The 22,232-nt window shown below is 40.8% G+C and overlaps 1 protein-coding gene across 1 annotated transcript; it reads right to left on the reverse strand.

Annotated features, from left to right (window-relative positions):
* Window positions 1-857: 857 nt before the first annotated feature.
* On the reverse strand, window positions 858-21,882 carry LOC139699032 (uncharacterized). The gene is made up of 3 exons (XM_071598032.1): window positions 21,655-21,882; window positions 9,382-9,803; window positions 858-1,380 (listed from the first exon to the last, which is right to left on the reverse strand). Exons 1-3 carry the CDS (start codon window positions 21,880-21,882, stop codon window positions 858-860), a joined length of 1,173 nt encoding a protein of 390 aa, XP_071454133.1.
* Between the last annotated feature and the right edge of the window lie 350 nt (window positions 21,883-22,232).

Below are 22,232 nucleotides of genomic sequence, written 5' to 3' on the forward strand. Positions count from 1 at the left end.
ATTCCGGATGTGCTCTCCACTCTTGGGGGGCAGACCATATAAAACTCCGCAAATTTTTTGTTCATTTTCCTCACGTCACGCAAAAATTTTTTAATTAATTTCTCCCTCCGATTAAGAAATGACACATCTGACTCTTCCCTCCCATATACAATTTTTGAAATTCCTTCCAATATTATCAACAGTAAGTTAAAGCGACCAGCCCATCAGCGCGCTGCTGCAGTATGAGATTTATTTTATTTGCATCCCTTCATCGTAGGAACACTCGTGGAAAAAGAGAATGACGTCAACTTCCAGCATTCTCTCACTCAGCTCACGTCAAACACCATAGCCTTATTCTCGACCCCTCTTTCCACACGAATGATGTGGCATATGAATATACATATATATGGACACCCCTTAAATCTCAAACGGGAAATCCCGCGAAGGAAACAGTTGTCAATTCGACAGACAACAAAAATGAAAACACCGGAGAAAAAACGACTTCAAAAACCCGGTCGTACGAGTGTGAAATATGACAATTTCATGGAAAAAAATAATCCCTTCGCACACACCACCGTACGATTTTACGCCACTCTATCTATCTCTCGATTGATCAACACGTCAAAAAGAACAACAGAAAAGAACACCGAAAAGCTTGTGCAAAAGGATATCCTCTCTCGCTCTAATTCCGCGTCGAGGCGACGCCATCATTTTGGTCCTCCGGGCGGTTGCCTGTTCCGGCGACTCCCTCCGCCCTCTTTTCGCAAAGCCCTTCCTTCTCCCGGGGAGGAGGTCGTCCGCACTCGTCACTATTCGACCGCTTCCGTCCCCGCTAAGTCGTTGATCACGACACCGCCTGGCGGGGACAGCAGCAAACCTCACGTCCTCACGTACTTATACACGACGCCGAACACTAGGACACTTATCAGCACCAGGACAACAGTGGTCACCACTTTGGCGAAGGCGTTCAATCCAGATCGTGCCGTAGACGAAGAGGACACGGACGAGAAGGACCTGCGATTCCGCCTTGGCGGATCGCCGTGCCCGGCCCTGAGGCCCCGGACGGCAGCCAGGCCCGGGAAAGCCAGGGACTGCGTGAAGGTGAGCTTCTGGAACGAGCCGGAGAAGCTCCGAACTCCACCCACGCTGCCCCTCGTCGAGTACTCGAGGTCAAGGGCGTCCATGAGGAGGGAAACCCGGCGCCTGGAGCCGCGGGACGAGCAGGAGGAGGGAGGGGGGGAGCAGGGCCAGGGCGCGGCGTCGCTGCGCGCCGAGGATGCCGACGACGCCCTCCTGGCGTACGAGGAGGCCGAGGATCGACGCCGGGCTGTGGGGATAGCGTGCGCCAGGGACACGGGCAGCAGCAGGGGGCTGGCCGGGGGCAGGTCCGGGTTGTTGGCCCTGGGGCAGTGGGGCGATTAGGGGGAAAGGGATCACGTCGTTAGCAACACGGGAACGGCAATGACACAATTAGATTGTCTCTCATAAGGAGATGATTGGACAATGAGACTAGCGGGGAGTACGTAAGTAAGAAATTAACAACTTGGAACACGCAAAATGTTGGAAAAACGTTGAATATAATAAACTAATTAATCATTTATACACATATAAAGCCAAAATCCTTAAATTATGAAATGGAATACAACTGTAAGCAAAAAATATTTGATACACACAACATAAAAGGCCGTAAAAGGAAATTCTTCCAACAGAAATATTTTACCGTTACTATTGTTGCTATTCTATAGGTAATGGTAGGTTTTGGGAGGGCACAGAATACGTAAAGGTACAACTATGCATTTCCCCGCTTATCCTAACAAAACAACCTGGCATCCCAAAATACAATAAACCCTACTTCAATTCCGCATATTTCATTCCTCACATGATTCCTCCCAACATACCTATATTATTTGTACTCCTTTCTAATTGGCCTTACGTTCTACCGTCTTTTACACTCTTGACAATCACATTTCCAATCAAAATGCTCTGCACCCATCTTACCTGCCTCCTTTAGATTTCTCCCAACATTCGCCTCCCCTTCCCCTCTCTGACTTTATTCCCTCTATTCATTTCTGTCCATTTCACCTTATCCATCCTTCTCTACAGCTGCATTTCAAAAGCCTCCAATTTCATCTATCCTGCTTTAATGGCGATGTTTCCGCACACCATATGCTCCATAACACAGCTTTAACGAGCATCTTCTTAACATTCTTACCCAATGTGAATTCCTTCCTCATTGTGAAAGCTTCCCTTGCCTACTGTAAGTCTTCATCTTATATCCCTATTAGTTTGACCATTTTGGTCCAAAAAGCTTCCAAGATCGATTAACTGTTCCACCTGCTCTATTTTATCAAATCTTATTTTATCCCTCAACTTACCCGATCCCTTTCTCAAAAACTTCATTTTAATTCCATTTATTCTCATTACATATCTATCGCACAGAGGATGCCGACTCTTTTTTTCTATTGCCGCTCAAAAATGCATGCAACTCCTTGGCTGTCTGATAAAAGAGCTTCATTTCCGCAAAGATAACCAATTCTATAAATTGTCCTCCGCTTTTCATTTCATCTTCACTTCTGCCATTTTTTTCACAATTTTTTGACCATTTTTCCACCTACACGTCAACAAAAACATAACAAAAAACAAGAAAATAGACACCTCTGTCTTACTCCTCTTCCTAACATTACTCATCCGGAATCTCCATCCATCACTTGCACCTGAGCAGTCTGAGACGTACAAGCTGCAAATAAGTCGCCTATTCCTCCAATTCACTCCTATTTTCTTGAATTCATTCTCGTAGTTCTACTCAATTTATTCCAGCAAATGCCTTCTCTAAATCATTTAAACAAAGAATACATCCTGGTTTTATTCTTTAATACTGATATTATTTCTCTTACGGCATCAGGCGTGCCCCTTACCTACCTGAACCCAAGTTGATCAATCTTTACGTCATCATTTGCCCTGTTCTTCATCCTCTTATTGATGGGCGCTTATCCTGAAAACCACTTTAGCTTTGTGCGAAATCATAATTATTGTTCAAATATAGTCCCCACATATGGACGCCTTGCCCTTTTTCCGGTATAGAAACAAACTTATCTGAGAATGTCTTCCGGTCAAATTCCTCTCCCATAAATGCTACGCAGAAGATCATAGAAACTCCTCCTCTAATCTTTTCCTAAACCTTTATGTAGCTCCCCGGGAATATTGTCTACCACCACGACCTTATTTTATTTTAATCCCTTACTGCCGTTTCTATCTCACCATCCGATATGCATGGACGTATGCTATTCTCATCTAAGTCATATCCCGTTCCTAAGTCTAAAGTTGCCCGTCCAATGAATTTACTGTATAGTTTATCTGTATATTCCTTTCATCTCTTTTGGATCCTCCATGGTTCATATTCCTGACTTAACTTGGATTATTTTTATGGATTTTTCCTTAATACTTCCAGACAGGCTTTCCACCTTCCAGCACAGTGCATCCAATACGCCATTCCTCTGTATGCTTGCCATATCCTTACACTGCACCTTCCAGCACGCTTCTTTGCCCTGTTTGTTTCCCGTATTCCAGTGTTTTATTCCAGTGTTTGTTTCCAGTAGTTTATTCAGTTCCTTGTACTTTTTTCTACCTAATTCTCTGTTTATATTCTTTCATTTTCTTCACTGGTCTAGCTTCATAATCATCTCGTCTCTGTTATCAATGGTTTTTATGTCTTTTTCCCATGGTTTTGTTTGAAGCTTTTGATATCCTTTTTTTGATATCTCCCAATATCTCTTTTACTGCCTTCTACGTCTACCCAACAATTCCTTTTCCTCGCTCATAATTTTCTCTACAGCCTGCTCTACCTTTTTCCTATATTTTCGGTTGATTCTTCTGCATTTTATTTTATCAAACCTCTTCCCTGTTATATCCTTTTGAAACTGACGTAACTCTTCATTAGTATTAAATTATGATCAGAATCTTTCGTATCTGCGATTTTTAATATCCCCTTTTTTGATATATTTACCATTTTTCCTCGATAATACCCACCTCCGTTCTCTCACTCATGACTTTCTTTACCGCCCGATAATATTCCTTTATTGTCAATGCAGTTAATGCTTCAGCCGGTAAAGGTGAGACTTCCCTCACCGGGACGGTTTATACTGGCCCGTTCGGATAGTCAATGAACATTCTGGGGACATTCCATTTCCTAAGCCGCCTCCTCTGCCTTGTCTTTTTCAATCGGTTGCTACACTTTATAATTATTAAATTCTGATCAGTTTTGAATTCACTCCGGGGGATACAATGCGAATTGATGACGTTGTTCCTAAATCTGAGCCTGACCATATTCAAAATCCAACTCTTTGACTCGACTCATATTTTCCATGTATATCTACACCTTTTGTGGTGTCTAAATTAAGTGCTGGCGGTGATTAACCCAAATATCCTACATAACTCACTTGCTTTTTCTCCGGGGTCAAAATAAAGTTTATCTAATATCTTTCTCAATCCCCGGGCATTTTACATGCATACGCCTATGGTGGTGTATAGATCAAGTTTCTCTCCACCATCTTTTCCTATGCTTGCCATAGCGTTCCAATCCCCCCATCACTAACAAATGTTTCCCTCCACGAACACACGCAATTATGTCATCTAACTGATCGTATACCCTGTCGACAACTTCCTTCCTTGGGGGTATGTATACCTGAGCAATAACCAAGTTCGTCCGTTCTAATTTTATTTCTACTAGTAATATTCTATCCGTTCCATGCTCTCTGTTAAGTACGCTTCTTTCTACCTTTTTATTCAATATTATGGCAACCTCTCATTACTTCGGTTAGCACAACTCTAGGGGTCGTCAAACCGAATGTGCTCTTCCACCACGTCAAGTTAAAAGTTCATCGGAAGGGTTTTTCGCCTAAGCCCTCCGTGGGAAAATTCAAAATCCAATATACGAAGTCTGTCAAAGAGAAATATCCAATATTACCATTATCATGAAAGATTAAATGTAGAAATAAGAAATCTCCGAACGCTGAATCAGAGAAAAGGGCAAGTATTAAGAAAATAAATTGTTCAAAATAGGGTAGTTACAAACACATTTGTAACAAAGTGGACAATATATTTATAATAAAAAAGGAAAGCATTATAAATTTAAAGTATCCGTTGCAATATTTTTATATAGTTTGTTAGAAACGCACGTATCAATCGAAGATGAGACAAAATTTATTCCTCGGCCCTGAACCGAGCACTTGCCATTTTGAACAATCTCTTTTGGACCCACCCTCCGTTTCCAAAAAATATAAACCAGCCAAAATTTTAATTCGTTCTCATTCGAGTTGAAGCACTCAAGTACAGCCGAACGGATCGTTAAACTCTGTTAACGATTCCTTGGCTCTTTCCAGATTGTTTCCCTCACCTTTAATTTTATTTCACAAGAAAGAATGTAAGCAGACCGAATAAGAGAGTTTCATCTAACAAAGAATACATTTTCCAAATTAAATAATTGCAATAAAATTCACACCAAAAATTACAAATACCATAACGGAATGAACATGCACTAAGAAACACCAAAATACAACAATTAGGAGCCACAACAATAACGGTATTCTATAATTTACCCAAATATTACCCCTTTTATTTAAATAATTAACATTTTTCGTTTTAGGTAACCCCTGTGCTATTCATTCGTGAGAAAAAGAGTAGAGCGTTCGGGTTCGAGAAATATAAGGCACGAAAATTAGCTGAGTAATTGTCTTCTGAAATATCCGAATTTTTGCAAGACCTTCAATAAAATCAGCGAGGAAATATTCAATGAAAAACTTCGGCCAAAAAGTTGACAATTAATTCAATACGTTTTTGTGCTGTCTAACCAAACAAAAGGTTAACTTTATCGTTAAATTGAAGGCCAAAACTCAGTATTGTGATCGCTAGTTCAAGTTCAAAACCGACCCCTAAACAGTTCAAGAAATGATAGACGATGTTACTGTGGTTACCATTTTTTGCATTCGCCAATGAGCAATCTTATTTATTTACGCAAGTGGGTGTATCAGATATCTCCACTCTAAGTTAACGTTCAAGTTAACTAAGGATTGAATTCAACGATACACTCTAAAACCCGGATTAAATGGAAAAACTCATTGAAATTCATTATGAATTGGACAATGGAAAACTGAAGAATATTTCAATTTTATTTTTTAAATTTGATCTATCCTATTAAAGCTATGCAACGCGAACATGATCTAGTTTCTATGCCTAATGTTGTGGATTAATACTATTGACTTGTACTCATCCAGGTTTAACTCGATTTGTTAGTCCTACAACTTAGGCCTAGGATACTTTGAATGGACACCTTGCTTCATTCTATCACTATAAAAGAATCAATAATCTATATAGTCTAAAACTCTAATTAGCTGGGAAAATACCCTTAGCACATGTGCATGGGGCTACTTGATTCCACACATTATAGATTGGCAGTGTAAACTGGAAAAATATTTAAAAATATTGCGAGTTGAATAGAACAAGCACTTCCAGCATTCCACACTTGTCTATAGGGATTTTGTCCTATTGAATTTTCTAGGAGAAAATGATGCATCAAATAGCTTTCGTTCATGATGGGGAGTCCTTAAATTAATTCTTAAAAAATCGTTTAAATTTTGAAAATTATTCGCACAAAAAATAATTATCGAAAATTATACGTTCTCCTGCGAACCATCATTAAAATAGCTGGTCTTGGAATTGGAATGTCTCCTCCAACCTTTTTAAAAGTTGTATATCTAAGGCCCTTGATAAATAGCTCTTTACACTTTCCTTCATGCGCGAACGGGCCTCGGACGTTTATTATTAGTTTTTTTTTCTAAGAAAAATGAAGGAAAAATTCCAAAGAAACTGCGGGAGATGCCGCAACAGTAACTTTTAACGGAGTCATCCGCTAATGTGCATTTCAATGCAACAATTTCAGAGCGTAAAAATCATTCGCCTTGACTGGGACTCGAACCCAGATCCCTCAATATCCGGTCGAGTGCTTTAGCCACTTAAGCTACCGAGGCCTTAAGTGGCTCGGCCTCGGTAGCTTAAGTGGCTAAAGCACTCGACCGGATATTGAGGGATCTGGGTTCGAGTCCCAGTCAAGGCGAATGATTTTTACGCTTTGAAATTGTTGCATTGAAAAATGAAGGAATAGTTCAGTTAGCCACTTTAAAACAAAACAGAAGATCATTGTAACAGAAGCTACTGATCCGCCTGTCCACATTAACATTATACACTGTGGCCAGAGATATGCTATTTTTTGAAACTGAAAATCTAAATATATGCGTATGTAATCAATTAATAGAGACTTTAAAGATTCGCTTGTCCTCTGAAAAAATTGTCTGTCATATCAATCATGAATCTGTCCATTGAACTAGAGTTTCTCTAAGGTTTGACTACGTTAATTAGTGTTCCAAATGGTAAGTAAAATTAACTACAAATACTTGATCACTGATTGTGAAGTGATAAATTTCATCTGTCTGCAACATAGAAAATGACAGCTTTCCCAATAATATTTCTCAAAAAAATTGAATAGCTATGATCTACCTATCCAATAGCTTAAATTTTTTATGTAACTTAAGTCTCTCGAGACGAAATTTGGAATACGAATGAAATAGCTGATGTTATTTTAATAGCTAAATCCTGTATGCGCGCAAGTATCAGAGACGAAGGCCCTCTGACTCAAAGCCCTTCTCGAATAAAATCGCCGAATATCACGCCTCAAGAACATCACTTTCGGGTACAAGTTTCAAGTTACTCAGGGATCTGAGAGAGTCGTCCGACGGTCTGATCTGAGTGGTGAATAACATTCGTTTTTACGAATACTCCCTCAAACGCTCCACGCTCCGACTCGCATTCCTACTGAAAAAGGCTCTCGGTCCCATGCCGAAAAACAGAGCTCCTATGGATCGTAAAACTACAAGCAACCAGCTGTTGTTGTGCGTCGTACTATAAAATATTGTATAAAATAATAGGTACCTGTTTTCTTCCGCTGCATCGTAAACTAAAATAATACCTGATTCTGCATCGAGAAATTAAAAAGAAGATCAAAATATTTAGTGACAATATTTGCTAAGCGTTGAATGCGAACATCGTGACTGAAAATACGAATGAATCGATGACCATTATTTTGAAATCCTTCTCCTCTCGTATAAAAGAATATTTTCATAATGTATTTTTATTTGTTGGTAAGTATGTTATTGGTAAAAACACAAAGGCGCACACAGCCTGCATTTACCCATTTGAATTCGCAAAGAAAGCTATATTGTAATTTCTATGTGACGGATTAAGCCCTCACCTTGACTATCAACGAAACTGCACAAGAGGTTTAACGAATTCTTTTCTTTTTCCAATCCTCTTTCTTAATCCATACTTCCCAAAATCCTTTATCTCATCTAAAAAATATTAACCCGTTTTACGCGGAAAGCATAAGCGCTCAAAATCAAATACTAATTATGCTTAGAGAATAAGGTATTCATAAACGCGTGGCAAACTGTGAAGAGGCAAATATGACTCATGAAAACGATATAAATTAAAATTAAAGAGCATTATTCCGAATTTCAATTAAAATATTGTGAAATTAGTCATAGGTATAAACTCGTAGAAGTAAAGTAAATGTGAAGACACTTTAACGAGTGATTTATATCAGATATTAAAGCGTTCCCATTTCATAAGAGAGGCGATCTCGGTAAATTCATAAAGTTGGAAAATTAGCCCTCAAAGGCAAACAGCGAAAACCTTTCAGAGTTTGTTCATAAATTTTTAAGCTCATTTCTAACGATGCGGTCATATCTAACCCTTCAATGCTGTGAAAAAATTCACAAAGGTCCACATCAAAGGGCATGACAAATCTTTCAGCTACGGTCGCACAAAAAATATTTTAATAAATGGCTCTTTGACATATCTTATGCATGAGTTATGTAACTAGCGGAAAGCGACTCCCGTTCGTCTAATTGACCCACTTGGTTTAGAAGTAAAATACCGCAAGTCTGCACACAAACCCACTCAGCACTCAGGTCACATCAGAGGATATCGCAGTTTATCCCGAGTTCATTTTGACCAACGGATCCCGAATACCTTTCACCGGACCCCCATACCCATTGTCCAAACTCACACCAGAACCTTTCAAGAGGGGTCTCATATTAAGCATACGTATTTCTACCGCCATTTGTTACCTGCGCCCTTGAGTGCAAGGCGAGAAAAGTGAGCAGCAACGCGTCCCTTTCGACCTTTTTACCCTTTGGAACTTCCCTCCTCATGGTGACATTCAAACACCGCATGCAGACACGTATTTAAAAAAAACACAGAAACAGGCACACGACACGACCGAAGAGAGTGAAAAAAGAGAAGAGAGAGAGAGATGTTAGGAAGAGGGGAGAGAGACACCTTTTCTCCGCGTACCTGGCGCTCCTCTCTTGGGCCAGTTGCTTCGACCAGGCGGAGAATCGAGCCCTGGCGCACGCCGTGGCCGCCTCCACCGTGAGCAGGTCCTCCTCTTCCTCCTCCTCCTCCTCCTGCCCCGCTCCCTCGTCGTCGCCCTCCCTCCCCTGCTCCTCGTCACCGAGCACCGCGCACACCTCCTCGTCCACGTCCTCGGGCTCCTCCTCATCCTCATCGTCGTCATCATCATCGTCGTCCTCCTCGTACTCGTCCCCGCCGACGCCGCTGCTGGCGGCGTTGAGCGACCGGTCCGAGCTGGAGCGACGGAGGAAGCGCGCCGAGTTGGGGTGCAGCAGACGACCGCCTGCGAAGGTGTGCGTGGACTCCCGGCGGCTACCGCCCGCGCCGCTTCCGTTGCTGCTGCACTCGCCGATGGGGCTGGCCTGTAAGGATAAATTTGGGGGGAGTGTAATGGGATTTATCACGAAGACATAAAAAAAATAATAATAATAATTTTTCATTATCAGTTAAAATATGTTCAAAGAAACATTGTCGGGTGGCACACAAGTCCCTAGAATCGTGAATGATTTCACTCGGAACGATAGTAAAAGCGATCATCATTAGAAACTCGATCATTCGCACAATCATTAGAAAAAAATTAAAACTAAACCGCTAGATGGAGTAGTAGTAGTTTTTAAGGGAGGCGACCGACAACTGAGGTCATTTGCGCCATAGGGGATGGATAGGAAAGGATGAAGGGTGGAGAGAAACCCGGCGTCGGCATTAGCCTCCTCTTTACGAAAGGCGCCAAGGGGTCCGCAGTTTAACGTCCCATCCGACGGACGGCGTACTCACTCAAAGTGCTCTCCACAAAGCACCTCAATTAGGGATCGAGATACCTCTGAAAAGTATTCAACACCGCTGCGATTTGAACCCGGGCCCTCTGGGTGGGAAAAGCCAGTACGATAGCAACCGCTCAAGGATAATACAAAGTAACACGAGACATGGCTCAGCCCAAAGTAATACCACAAGTGGCACGGCATTACGAAACGTCCAAAAATCACTCACTGTCCAACATCAGTCCCCATCCTACTTCACGCAAATCAATCATCAAAGACCATCCAAAATACTCCGTCACACCTCGTTCAAAATCATTCACCGTCGAACATCTCCCACTTTCGTAGTTAAACTTCTAAATCCGTCCACATAATGTACACACCAATATCGTACACAGACATTGCAAAGTTAATAACCCGGTCCTTTTCCCAGTGTCTGCCTTTCACTTGTTCTTAAAACTCCTAACATTTGATAAAAAGGGCTCGAACAAATTACTCTCCAGGTGGCTGGTTCCATTCCGCAGTGCTTCTATTAAAAATATTAAAAACTTTTTCTCTTTGATTTTGTGTTCCTATTTTTATGCTAAAAATGTGGTAGCAGATAAAATTTGATTTTTCTACCTTCTTCCTTGCTACCGAGTACCTATCACGTTTACTATCATATAATATTGTACGGGTCTCATACTATGGACGAGTATTCTAGAATAAAGTGAAACAGGACTTTGTGTGTTTTTTTATGTGGTTACACGGCTTCCTTAGAAGTTTGGCACTAACCTACCGAATGCCGTGCCATTGGATAGGGTTCTCCAATGGATCAATTAGATCGAATTGTTCTTTCATGCTTGAAATTACATAAAAATGAAAGTGCTTGGATGTTTTAGACCGGCTAGCCTTTCTAATGTCCATCAAATTCCTATCAATAAAATTAACCTATCCTAATCCTAACTACTCTAACAGGATATCGAAACTTCCTATCCGCAAGAGCCATCAGACTCTAAACTTTAGAGCGTTGATGTTAATCCAAAACCCAGTTGATGGTTTCTTCAGGAGGGACTAAGATATCCAGTTCACCTACACTCTATATTCTTTTCTCCACAAAAGTTTGCGTTTCAGAACGCTCACCCGGCCCTTACGCACACGTCAAAAACATACGCACGTACTGCAAATAATTTTAAATCGACAGGAATTCCTCTGGCAAAAAAGGTTTAGGAGGAAGCAAATGATATTACAATATTGAGCTCCATTCCGCCGCCATATAATTAATAGATTATTCAGTAAATGATAAAAGAAATTTATAATTTTTTTCTGTAAATTTCACCAAAGGGGAATTTGAATTTATATAGTTAGTAATTTATTTTTATGATGCATGTATTTGATTTTATAGTATAATTTGTAATTCATCAATACTGTCAAAGTATTGATGAATTACAAATTAATCTCATTCAAAGGTTTCGTTGGTTTGGCTCTTTCATTTCTTTTCTTCTTTAACCCCACGTATACAAAATTGCAAACATACATCGAATCCAATGTATTTTGAGAAAAAAAAGTTCGCCATCATCGTCATTATTCAGCAAATAACTTCAAAACCCAAATGGAATAAAGATTCAGCCTGAGGCGTTCAACTGATGTTTAAAAATTTAAGTGATAAATCAATTAGCAAATTTACCCTATGAGCTAAACGTTCCTACTTCCCCCAACTCGACCCTTGTTTACCCTCATTTAAATTCCTTACCAAAGAGCTGAATATGATTTAGTGTCTCCATATAAGAGAAAATATCGAAGAAAACTAAACGAAAGATTCGAGTAGGAGTTGACCTTGCTGAGGCAAGGGTTTGATCTTATCCAGTAAGTACTGACGTAATAATTTCATCTTTTGCGGGATCAAACCAATTCTCGAACACCTGAAATAAAATCAACTTCCTCTAGTCAAACAAAACGTTTAAAGGTTAAAGTATTCGATTTGAAATGACTAAAATTCATCGATTCGTCGTAATTTTCGAGCATCACCGCCCTCTCCCGGTCCTCGTTTAGTATTTCCACGGTCGCCATGGACAGAGTGTCACTGGCAACGTGTGGCACCATCAATTACTTTGTTTCCACCTCCTTAGTGGAGTAGTAACGCCTGCATCCTGCTCATGAAACTAGGTTTTTCTCGCCGAGTTCACGGAGTGGAGAGAGCAGTGAGCGAACGAGATAAACGCGTTCACACTAGACCAGTTTCATTTCGACGCCTAACTTTTGACTCACCGAGAGCTCCGTCACGCTCCCGGCGACGAAAATGAACGACACCTCCCCTCCCCCCCTTGCCCTGCCCCCCCCCACCCCCGTCGTATTTGTTTCCCTTCGGTACCCTCATTGTGTTAAATTAAAACCAGCGAATTACGATGCAGTCCCAAAGGTTATTTTGTGACCCATCAAAACAACCAGAAAGGGCGTCTCCGACGTTTACCTCCATCGTCACTCTCTCGAAAAAGGGGGAAGGGAGTCGGAGGGGGTTGGGTCGACGGATTCGATGGATCTCATTACTCGCCACTCCGATCGATGAAGATTTTTTTAATTATATTTTTTTTCCGCGAGAAAAACCTCTAATTAACGCTCTCTGTGCTTCTTCTACGGTGTCGCCAGAGTGTAATTTTTTTTTCAAATTTCAATTTGTTTTTTTTTTCTTTTTAATTCATTTCCCCCGTGTTCTCCCTCGCCGCTTTTACTTCCAGGGCAATTAGGGTCGCGAGGATAATGCGACCTTTAGGGAGGAGGAGGCCCAGGTGGTGTACGGGGGAATGGGGAGTGAAGGAGCCACGGGGATTGCGGAGACCACTCCCATTCTCGCTTAAGGTTTGATCTTTTTTTATATCTAAAACGCCCGTCGTTAGTTACTATCCTTCGTTCACTCCCGCGACCTCATCCAACCATCCCTTCCTATCTGTACCCAAACCCTCGGTTCCTTCATGAAACAGAGGGAATGAACCTTTTACTCGTATCGGGAATTTCAATTCAAAGTCAAAATATGACTCCCTACCATCTCGCGTGAATCATCGTGGAAGACTATCACGGGGCAATGCTCAAACGTCTCTCATCAGTACTTGAAATCGCTATGAAAATTAGTTTCATCAATAAGCATTGGTGTCTTTAAATATTACGCAATCGAGCATTTTCACCATAGAGAGTATGTTTATAGAAGTGATTCTAAGAGTTGGGTATCGCATGAATGTTATTTTTCATGAAAAATATCATTTTTCCCGATTAAATCAATTCAGGACGATGATATCATAGTAAATACGTGTTCACTAATGGTGGGTTTAGATTCGCATTTAAAAGTTTTGTAGGGCAAACCTAAGAGCAGCGAGTTACATTAATTCACCATGAAAGTTATTTTTTATATAATAAAAGCATAAACTTATCACACATGTCACTTGCATGTGCACTATAGGCGAGTTCAAGCTCTACAGTCTCCTAATTGTTTCCAACAAATTACTCACATGGGAAAGTTGATAATTATATTGCTTTTCAACAATCGTATTCCCCTACAGACGAACACATTTTCAATAATTTTGACGCCATTGATTTTCTATAAAGGGACCATTAGTATGCTGAAAAACACGGCTTTTTCGTGATCAGGGTTTCTTGGGTTCGTTGAGACACGACTTTCGGCCTTCTTTGACTTCACCCACGAATGCCCGACATATTCTTCACACCCATAACCCCATCAGCGCATTTGACGACGAATTTTGACATGTGTGTAAAAAATCATGGATTACACGCTGTCTTTCAATACAAAGTGATTCCATGGTAAGCATTGAAAAAATGGCTTGTATTAATTTTGAGTTGTCGCGTACTTAATGCTCATTTTATCGTTTATAATTAATCTCATTCCAGAGAAAAAAATTGGACGTCCATAAAACTTGAACAATTTACGAACTATATTAAGCTTTCAAGAGAGTGGGATTAGCATGCGATCTCAAAAGTGCATATATTTATTTGATATTATGTCAAATAATATAAAATTACACGTGCTGTCAGAATTCGTATTGAATTTACCTGAATATAGGACCCTTCAATTTGTAATTGTACACCATACACCTATCTGACTTTTAACCGAATCATTCTAAGCAGAACGCATTCATAAATATACATGGGCCCTTCAATAACTTCTTAGAAAACCCTAGACATGGTGCTCATAGCAATGGGAAAGGGTTGCATTTAGTAAGCCTCGTCTCTCACTTGACGGACGTTAAAAGTTTTAGCAAAATACTCGTACATCCCGTGATTTAATTTTCATAGTTGACTGAAGCAGCAAACTTTGAACATTTCCAAATACGAACAAAAAAATAGTCCGTTCGGTGATAAATTACCTCTATTTAAAAGCCGTAACAACGAAAGAGATCAAGCTGGATGAAGTTCTTGACGCATCTGCTCCTGTGTTTACGTTTTCAGAGTTCCTATTGCTTTCTTTGTTTTATAATACGTTCATCTTCGCCTCGCGCAAATATTTTTCAGAGATCTCTTTTTAAATTTGTTGCATGAAATCTGCATCATTTAATCCGTTTATTTAGTGCTGTTAGAACTTAAGTTGCACATATGGGAGCTGTTCGATTAGGCTATCCTTATTTCCTGTCAACCTACTGCACGTTTTATCTTTGAAAGAGTTCATTCTGCATAAGAAGAAAATTATTCCTCTCGCTCAAGAGAATTCTTATGTAAATCACGTACATATATATCTTTGATATACACCTATACAAAGATATACACGTATATCTTTGAAATATAAGTGTATCATCTAGACACCATTTTATTTTTTTCAATATTTTTACTTTGAAACGTGAAAATTTTCTCTTATTTACTGAATAAATAAACTTGGTATTTTTTCAACCACAAATTTACTTTATAATACTATCGGTTTCGACGCATAGGCGACATCACCTCGTGGCGACATCATCAACCTGACGATGTAATCTATGCGTCGAAATCGGTATTATTATAAAGATTTTTCGTGTGAAAAAACACCAAGTTTATTTATTCAGTGATCATGAATTTGCATTAAGTAGAGCCTCACTCCATCAAACTCATTTTATCCTATTGCCCATGTCAGTGTGTATCCACATTAAGTCACCTTTCTTCTCTCTAAGCATAGGCCTGTCTTTCGCAAAGCGCTACATGCTGGCCCTAACGCCATATTCACGAACACATCTTATCCTTTCTTTTCTTCTTAAATATCTTCTTGATGTATAGATTAAAGCTCAAGAGAGATAATGAGCATTCTTTGTCGTGTTTCTTATTAAAGGAAGCTTGTTTCCGTCTTTCACCCGTTTTAATTACCTCTCTCCTTTCTTTAAAAATGGGGCCTGTGTTAATCTCTCTTTATTGAAGTTCGCTCCATTTTACGTCAGTTGTAGTACCAGTATTATGCTCCAATTCATGTTTTTAAAAGCATTCTCTGTATTTATGAAAAGGCAATATTAGTCCGCGAGTCAATTTGTGTACTCTTTTCGACGATGAGTCTGAGAGATTTGAAAGTGCCTTTTGTTCCGCTGCTTCATTAAAAAGAATGTATGTTCTTAAGCTTAAACACTCTTCAGCTTTGAACTCCCAAGTTTTAAGAAATTAATGATTGCGATAGTCTTTGATGCATTTTGTAATGAGGCTAATTTTCCAAAGGTCATATATTTTTCCGAAACTTTCTTTTTGAGCTGATGTTGATTACTTCCATGCGAAATTCTCTCGATATTTTTCTTACGTTGTAGAAATAAATGGGTGGTCTGAAGAGTTTCCGATCTCAAAAATTTCAGAAAAAAAATCTTGTATCTTTGTTAGGTGAGAAACCTTTCAGACCACCCTCGTATTTCGTACTTAGCATTCTACCGTCTACGGTAGGTTTTGGACAGGTCGAAAAACGATGAATTGCTTAACCTATCCTAAGAAAACACGACCTAGATACAAAAAAAACCCTTCAGAAATTCCAAATATTTCCTTCTTCACTTCATCTTGCCTAAATGCCAATTACTACCTATCTATATTACCTACCCCTACCTCGCCAGCCCAATGTCCCCTATCTTTATGACACCATATCCAAAATTCCATCCTCAATTAAAATTCTCCGCATCCACGCGCTAGAGGAAAATGTTAGAGCTTTTTCAATACCTGGTGAATGTCTATTATTAACCTCTCCTCATAGCTTTAAATCAAGTCTGATAAAATATCATCGATTCCTTATTCTTCGTTCACCAATACGTCCTTCACTGCATCTCAAATAAAAACTTTGAGTTTGGTTACCTCATCCCCGTTATAATACGAGGCATATTCATAAAGTAAGGGCCGTTTTCTTATATTTAAATATTGGCAGCTTCTTCAATCCCTCTGCATAGAAGCTCGCCGCCTGAGAGTTGAACCAATTGACAACGCCGTTCTTAAGTTCCTCTTCGGTTTCAAAACGTTGTCCACCGAGCCACTGTTTCAAGTGCAAGAAGAGGAAGTAGTCGTTAGGTGCAAGGTCAGGACTGCACGGTAGGGGTGGGGGGCCCAAAAACTCTCGTCCACTGGACATTCTTTGCTATTTGTGGTGGTCGGTGAGCATTATCTGTACCCACCTTGCACACAATGTGTGGTATCCGAGGTTTTCCGTGACAATATTGTAGACAGTAGTGCGTCCAAGTTGGGGAAATTGTACAGCGAGGCCATTAATCGTTAGTCGACGATCACATCACAGTTTTTGTTCCACTTGCGAAACAATTTCACCGGTCAGAATACTGGGCCTGCCACTTCGCTCTCCATCATGGACATTTGTTCGTCCATTTTCAAAATTACGGCACCATTGTCTAGCCTTTCCTTTACTCTTAACTGTAGGTCCATAAACTAGGCATAACTTCCGATGAATTTCAGCAGCCGACAATCCTTTTGCATACAAGAATCGCATTACAGAACGCACTTCACAGCTGGCGAGATGAACGCTTGTCGCGGGCATTGTTGTTTGCATGCACGGACAAGCAAACGACTTCTGAAACAGCAAATGCTTCTATAGCTTCTTAATGAATCAGCAAATGGCGCTGCAGGAGTAAAACTGTGTTCTGAAGCGCCAATATTTAAATATAAGCAAACGGCCCTTACTTTATGAATATGTCTCGTATGTACGTATGTTTATATATATATATATATATATATATATATATATATATATATATATATATATATATATGTATATATACATGTATATATATACATATATATATATATATATATATATATATTTATATATATATATATATGTATATATATATATTTATATATATATATGTATATATATACATGCATATATATACATATATATATATATATGTATAATACAGTACTGCGTATCTCTCGGTTAGATCGCCCTGTACATGATGAATTTGTGAGTCACGAAACTTGCGACGAATATGAAACCTTTTTGAGGAAAAGTGCTACAATATTTTTTTAATTATCATTTGTTCCCCTACATCTACCAGGAACAGGAGACATTTTCATACAATTGGGCAAGAATGTAAATGTATCGTCTTAAATTTTGAAGAGCACTAAAGTATGCTATGATGACAGATGGACCACGCAGAGATTGTAGTCGCCAAGTGCTGGATTGTAAATCTGAAATCAGCAGGATAGACGAATGAATAAAGGAAGAAGTTTATTCTTGCTCAATATCATTTTTTTCATTGTTTAAAAAATAGATAGAGTCAAAGGAAATGGTAAAGGTGTTTTTTTATCCATTAAGAAAACACTTAAAGGCTTGGTTTTCCTTCAAATTAAAGATAAAAACGAAGATGAGAACAGCTCTCTCTTTTTAGCTTGAAAAATGTGATGTTTTTCAGCAACGTGATGATGTGTAATGGAAACAAAATATTGGTTTTTGACAGAAGTGTGCGGTGCGACCCATACATAAAATGAGTAGATTCAAGCATGAGGGTGTGAAGGAAATCCAATCTTTGGAAACCAAAGCGGCAACGATGATTAAGACAAGCAGGGTAGCGGATGAGAACGTGGAACAAGAAGATTCTTGGAAGAAAAGATCTACATGAGAAGGGGGAAGATCAAGTTAATGGATTGAATAATAATTGAAGATATTTCTCGAGAGTAAGAAAAAAATATCTCTACAGCATTGATATAAAGAGAATTTTTTAGGCATATTTTGATACTCCTAGACTAGCCGAAAAAAATTGACAAGAAGTCACGGAGTATAATGAGCATACGAGAAAGATAAATAATAGGTATACATATGAATACGAATGACACAAAATGAAATACAAATGGCGAGTCAATGAGATTTCAATAGATATTCCGACTATTCCGTCAGCTACGCGAGGAAATCGTTGCCAGGGAAGGTTAGATAAGGAAGAACAAAAAGGCACCATGGCGACCAATCGGGAGGCTCCTCCATCACGGACCAATCACGAGCCACCTGACCCGTATGCTCGTGTACATAAGACGGTCAAAATGTAAAGTTGGCTTATCCTGTGCGTTATAACAATTGTACAACGTGAAAACGACGACAAAATTACACCGTTTCACGGATTACCGAAGGGAGACCAAATTTATGAGGGAAAAACTTAAAACCATGCCACTTCACGGGTTGGCTCCCTTCCTGCTCCCGCTTCACGGAAAACATGTAACAAAATAATATCTTAAATCCAAAGAGAAGAGGCCTTGTTGCATCAAGGAAAACAAGGGAAAGATCATATGAATCTCTTAAAACATAATTGCCGCCTCATGGATTGGTTCCCCTTCGCACCGCTTCAAGGAATATTACTGTAAGCAGACGCATGCTACTGACAGGAGGGTCCCGGGTTCGATTCCCGGGCAAGGCACTCTGGGCATATGCAGCTCCACCCAAGCTATGTGATTTTTCGGGCAACAGATCTTCCTGGGAAACCATAACCGTCACAGGGAAAGGAGCTGGCCCCCCTATCCTGATGATGTGTGAATGCCACACGCCGTCGGGCTTAGTACTGGGTGAACTCTACCATAACCTACCAAACCGACCTTCGGGTTGATTACTGAGTTTATATATACACATCAACCATCAGTCCTTCTCTCGCCCGAAGAGGCTACGGCCTATAACGGGCTCGTCAAGCGTTTTTGTACTCTGTATATTACTTTGTATCACCTTGTATTTTCATTTGAGCTTGGCAAATAAACCCCTTGTTGAACTTGAACAAAGTTGGCACTCATCTGGCCTGAGGACGATGCACGAGTCGATCATCGAGTCATTGGCCAACATGGAACCCCTGATCCGGAGGAAGACTCGAGGAAACTTCATCAAGGGGATCGAGATGGTACGGGGGCTAACGTACTGGCTTCCCACCCTGAGGGCGCGGGTTCAAATCCCGGCGGTGTTGAATATTTTTCAGAGGTATCTCGATCCCTACTTGAGGTGCTTTGTGGAGGGCACTTTGAGTGAGTACGCCGTCCGTCGGATGGGACGTTAAACAGCGGACCCCTTGGCGCCTTTCGTAAAGAGTAGGCTAATGCCGACGCCGGGTTTCTCTCCACCCTTCATCCTTTACTTTCCATACCCTACGGCGCAAATGACCTTAGCTGTCGGTCGCCTCCCCTAAAAACTACTACTACTAAACTTTATCAAGCAGATACGCCGGGAAAGCACCAAATCTTACTTGAAAAGGCTATCGAACAGTAAACTGGGCGGAGTACTTCGTCACCTTTATCCTAGAATTTAGTATAATTCCTGAAAATGAATAAATGAATTCCCATTGCGGAATTCCTATTATTCCCGCATACTTCTGCACTGTAGTAAAATTTATTTTGAACTAATATGACTGCAGAAGACTGGTATTCTCCTTGTGCTGAGACTAAAAAACGGATATTAGAAATTTCGCTCTGGGGCACTTATTAATGGAAATGGCTATTTTAATATTTATTGCAAACATTTAAGTTTTCCAAGACTCAAATTCACCCAATTCCTTAGGCCATTTTATATGGATAACCCTCCCCGATAGTCTCAACTGGAGATATTCCCACACTCCTCAGATATTAAATTTTTCAAACATTTGGTAGAGAATGGTAATGGATTCACGAACGTATATGAGTCAAAAATACTAGACTAGTCCTTAATCCTGGGGGAAAAATAAACTCCTCCGATTTCACGAACTTGGTGGACCAAGGGTAAAATATTCAAACCCCACCAGGAAATCTGACTTTATTGTTGGACAGTATGCTGATCTAATTACAATCAAAAAGATATTTATCCTACTAAAATCAAATATATCGAGGTTTCTATACCATTGCTCTGCTTACCAGTATATACACATTCAACCCTCTCTTTGAAAGCCTCCTTCTCCTTGAATCATAAATGGCGAATGAAGAGACAAATGAAATACATTGCAATACTCTATACATTAGGCCACAACGATTGTGTCAAAATGCACAGATGAGTAAAGTGAAAACTGCCAAAGACGGAATCATAGGCAGAAATTTTATCATTCTGGAAAAGGGAGTTTCCCCATTTAAGACATTAGTAAATAATGAACATGCATAAATCATGGGAAAAGAAAATAATTTCCAATTAGTTTATGAAGATAGGAGGGAACTCGGCTTCGTCAGTGGCCTTCAACAAAAAATACAGCTATCCCCATTAACTTTCCTAAAAATTAATGCGATAAAATAATAAATTCATTTGCATCAGGTTCAGGTTCACTCATTGTGCCACATTCCAGTTCTAATTTTTTCGATGAACAAAAATAATGATAAATTAAATTATCCAAAAGCATCCCATTAGATTTGTAAGCATAACACTTCTTCAAATGAGCATAACCCTGAGCTTGAAATCCAGCACAAATGATGGCCTTGGGGGAATCAAGACTTAAAAGTACATTTGATTTCATGAACCTTTGACCTCATACAGAAAGAATAGTGTCACTTTGATTACCACATTTGTAATTTTCAATAAAATGACCATTTTCTCTTTGATTTAGTTCCACCACTACAATTTTGTCCTAAAATGGGTTTAATTATTTTTTGACATTATTCTTTTTCGGATATTAGTGTGGGGCTCGGTCCTCCCTCTTACTGGCACTTGAGAACCATTGCACTCGAAAGTCACTGCACTTTCGACTCAATTCGCTAATAAATGGGCATTCAAATCAGGAGTCATCATTCATTGCCTGACCAAAATAACTCATGACCTGCGACATCATCGACACCTTGGAGATGGTCACTATACTATTCAGATATTTGTTTACACACTTTCATTTTAGCCCAACCAAGAACTCTCCCCCTCGTGACTCACGAATACAACACCGCTGCCATCTACACGTGGCGGTTGGAACCTATAGAGGTAAAAACCTGCGGCGTGCGTTTTGAGAAAGGCGGGAGGAGGATGCGGACAAAGATGGGGGAGAGAGGAGGGGTGGACCAGGGAGGGGGATGAGGGGAGGGACAAGCAGAGGGGAGGGGTTGCTCGGCGGAGGAAAACTCTCACCTGGAACGAGTCGATACCGGAGTCCCTCCTCTCCTCGGTCCCGACGCAGAGTCCCTCTTTCGGGGGAAACACGAAGCTGGACCCGTCGGCGAGTCCCCTGTCTATGGGCCACACCTGTAGGAGGGGCAGGGAGACGCTCCCCCGGCGACCCCCGACGCCCCCATCCTCGCCCTCCCCGCTCCCCTCGTCGCCGGACACGTCCTCCACGACCACCCTCACCTCCGTCATCTCCGGTGCCGTCCCCCCCACGACCAGACCCCCGCCGCCGCTCACTTCCACCCCCTCTAGCGCCCCCCCACCTCCCTCACCCTCCTCCACGTCCCGCCCTCCACCCCGCCCTCTCTTGCCCTTCCTCCACCGCTCCGACTTGCGGTGTGCGGGTCCCCCGCAGAGGCCGCCCCCGACGCCCTCGCCGCCGCCGTCCCCGCCGCTCTCGCCGCCCCCACCCGGCGGGCTCCCCCCGCCGCCCCCACTCTCCACGTGGTGGTGGTTGTGGCCCGGCTGTTGCTGCTGCTGGTGGTGGTGCTGGGGGGGTGAGGCACCCCAGAGTCTCATGGTTGAGACGGTGGTGTCGCTGC

Source organism: Hetaerina americana, unplaced genomic scaffold, assembly GCF_022747635.1.
Source record: "Hetaerina americana unplaced genomic scaffold, ioHetAmer1.1.p SCAF_9, whole genome shotgun sequence".
Classification (NCBI taxonomy): Eukaryota; Metazoa; Arthropoda; class Insecta; order Odonata; family Calopterygidae; genus Hetaerina; species Hetaerina americana.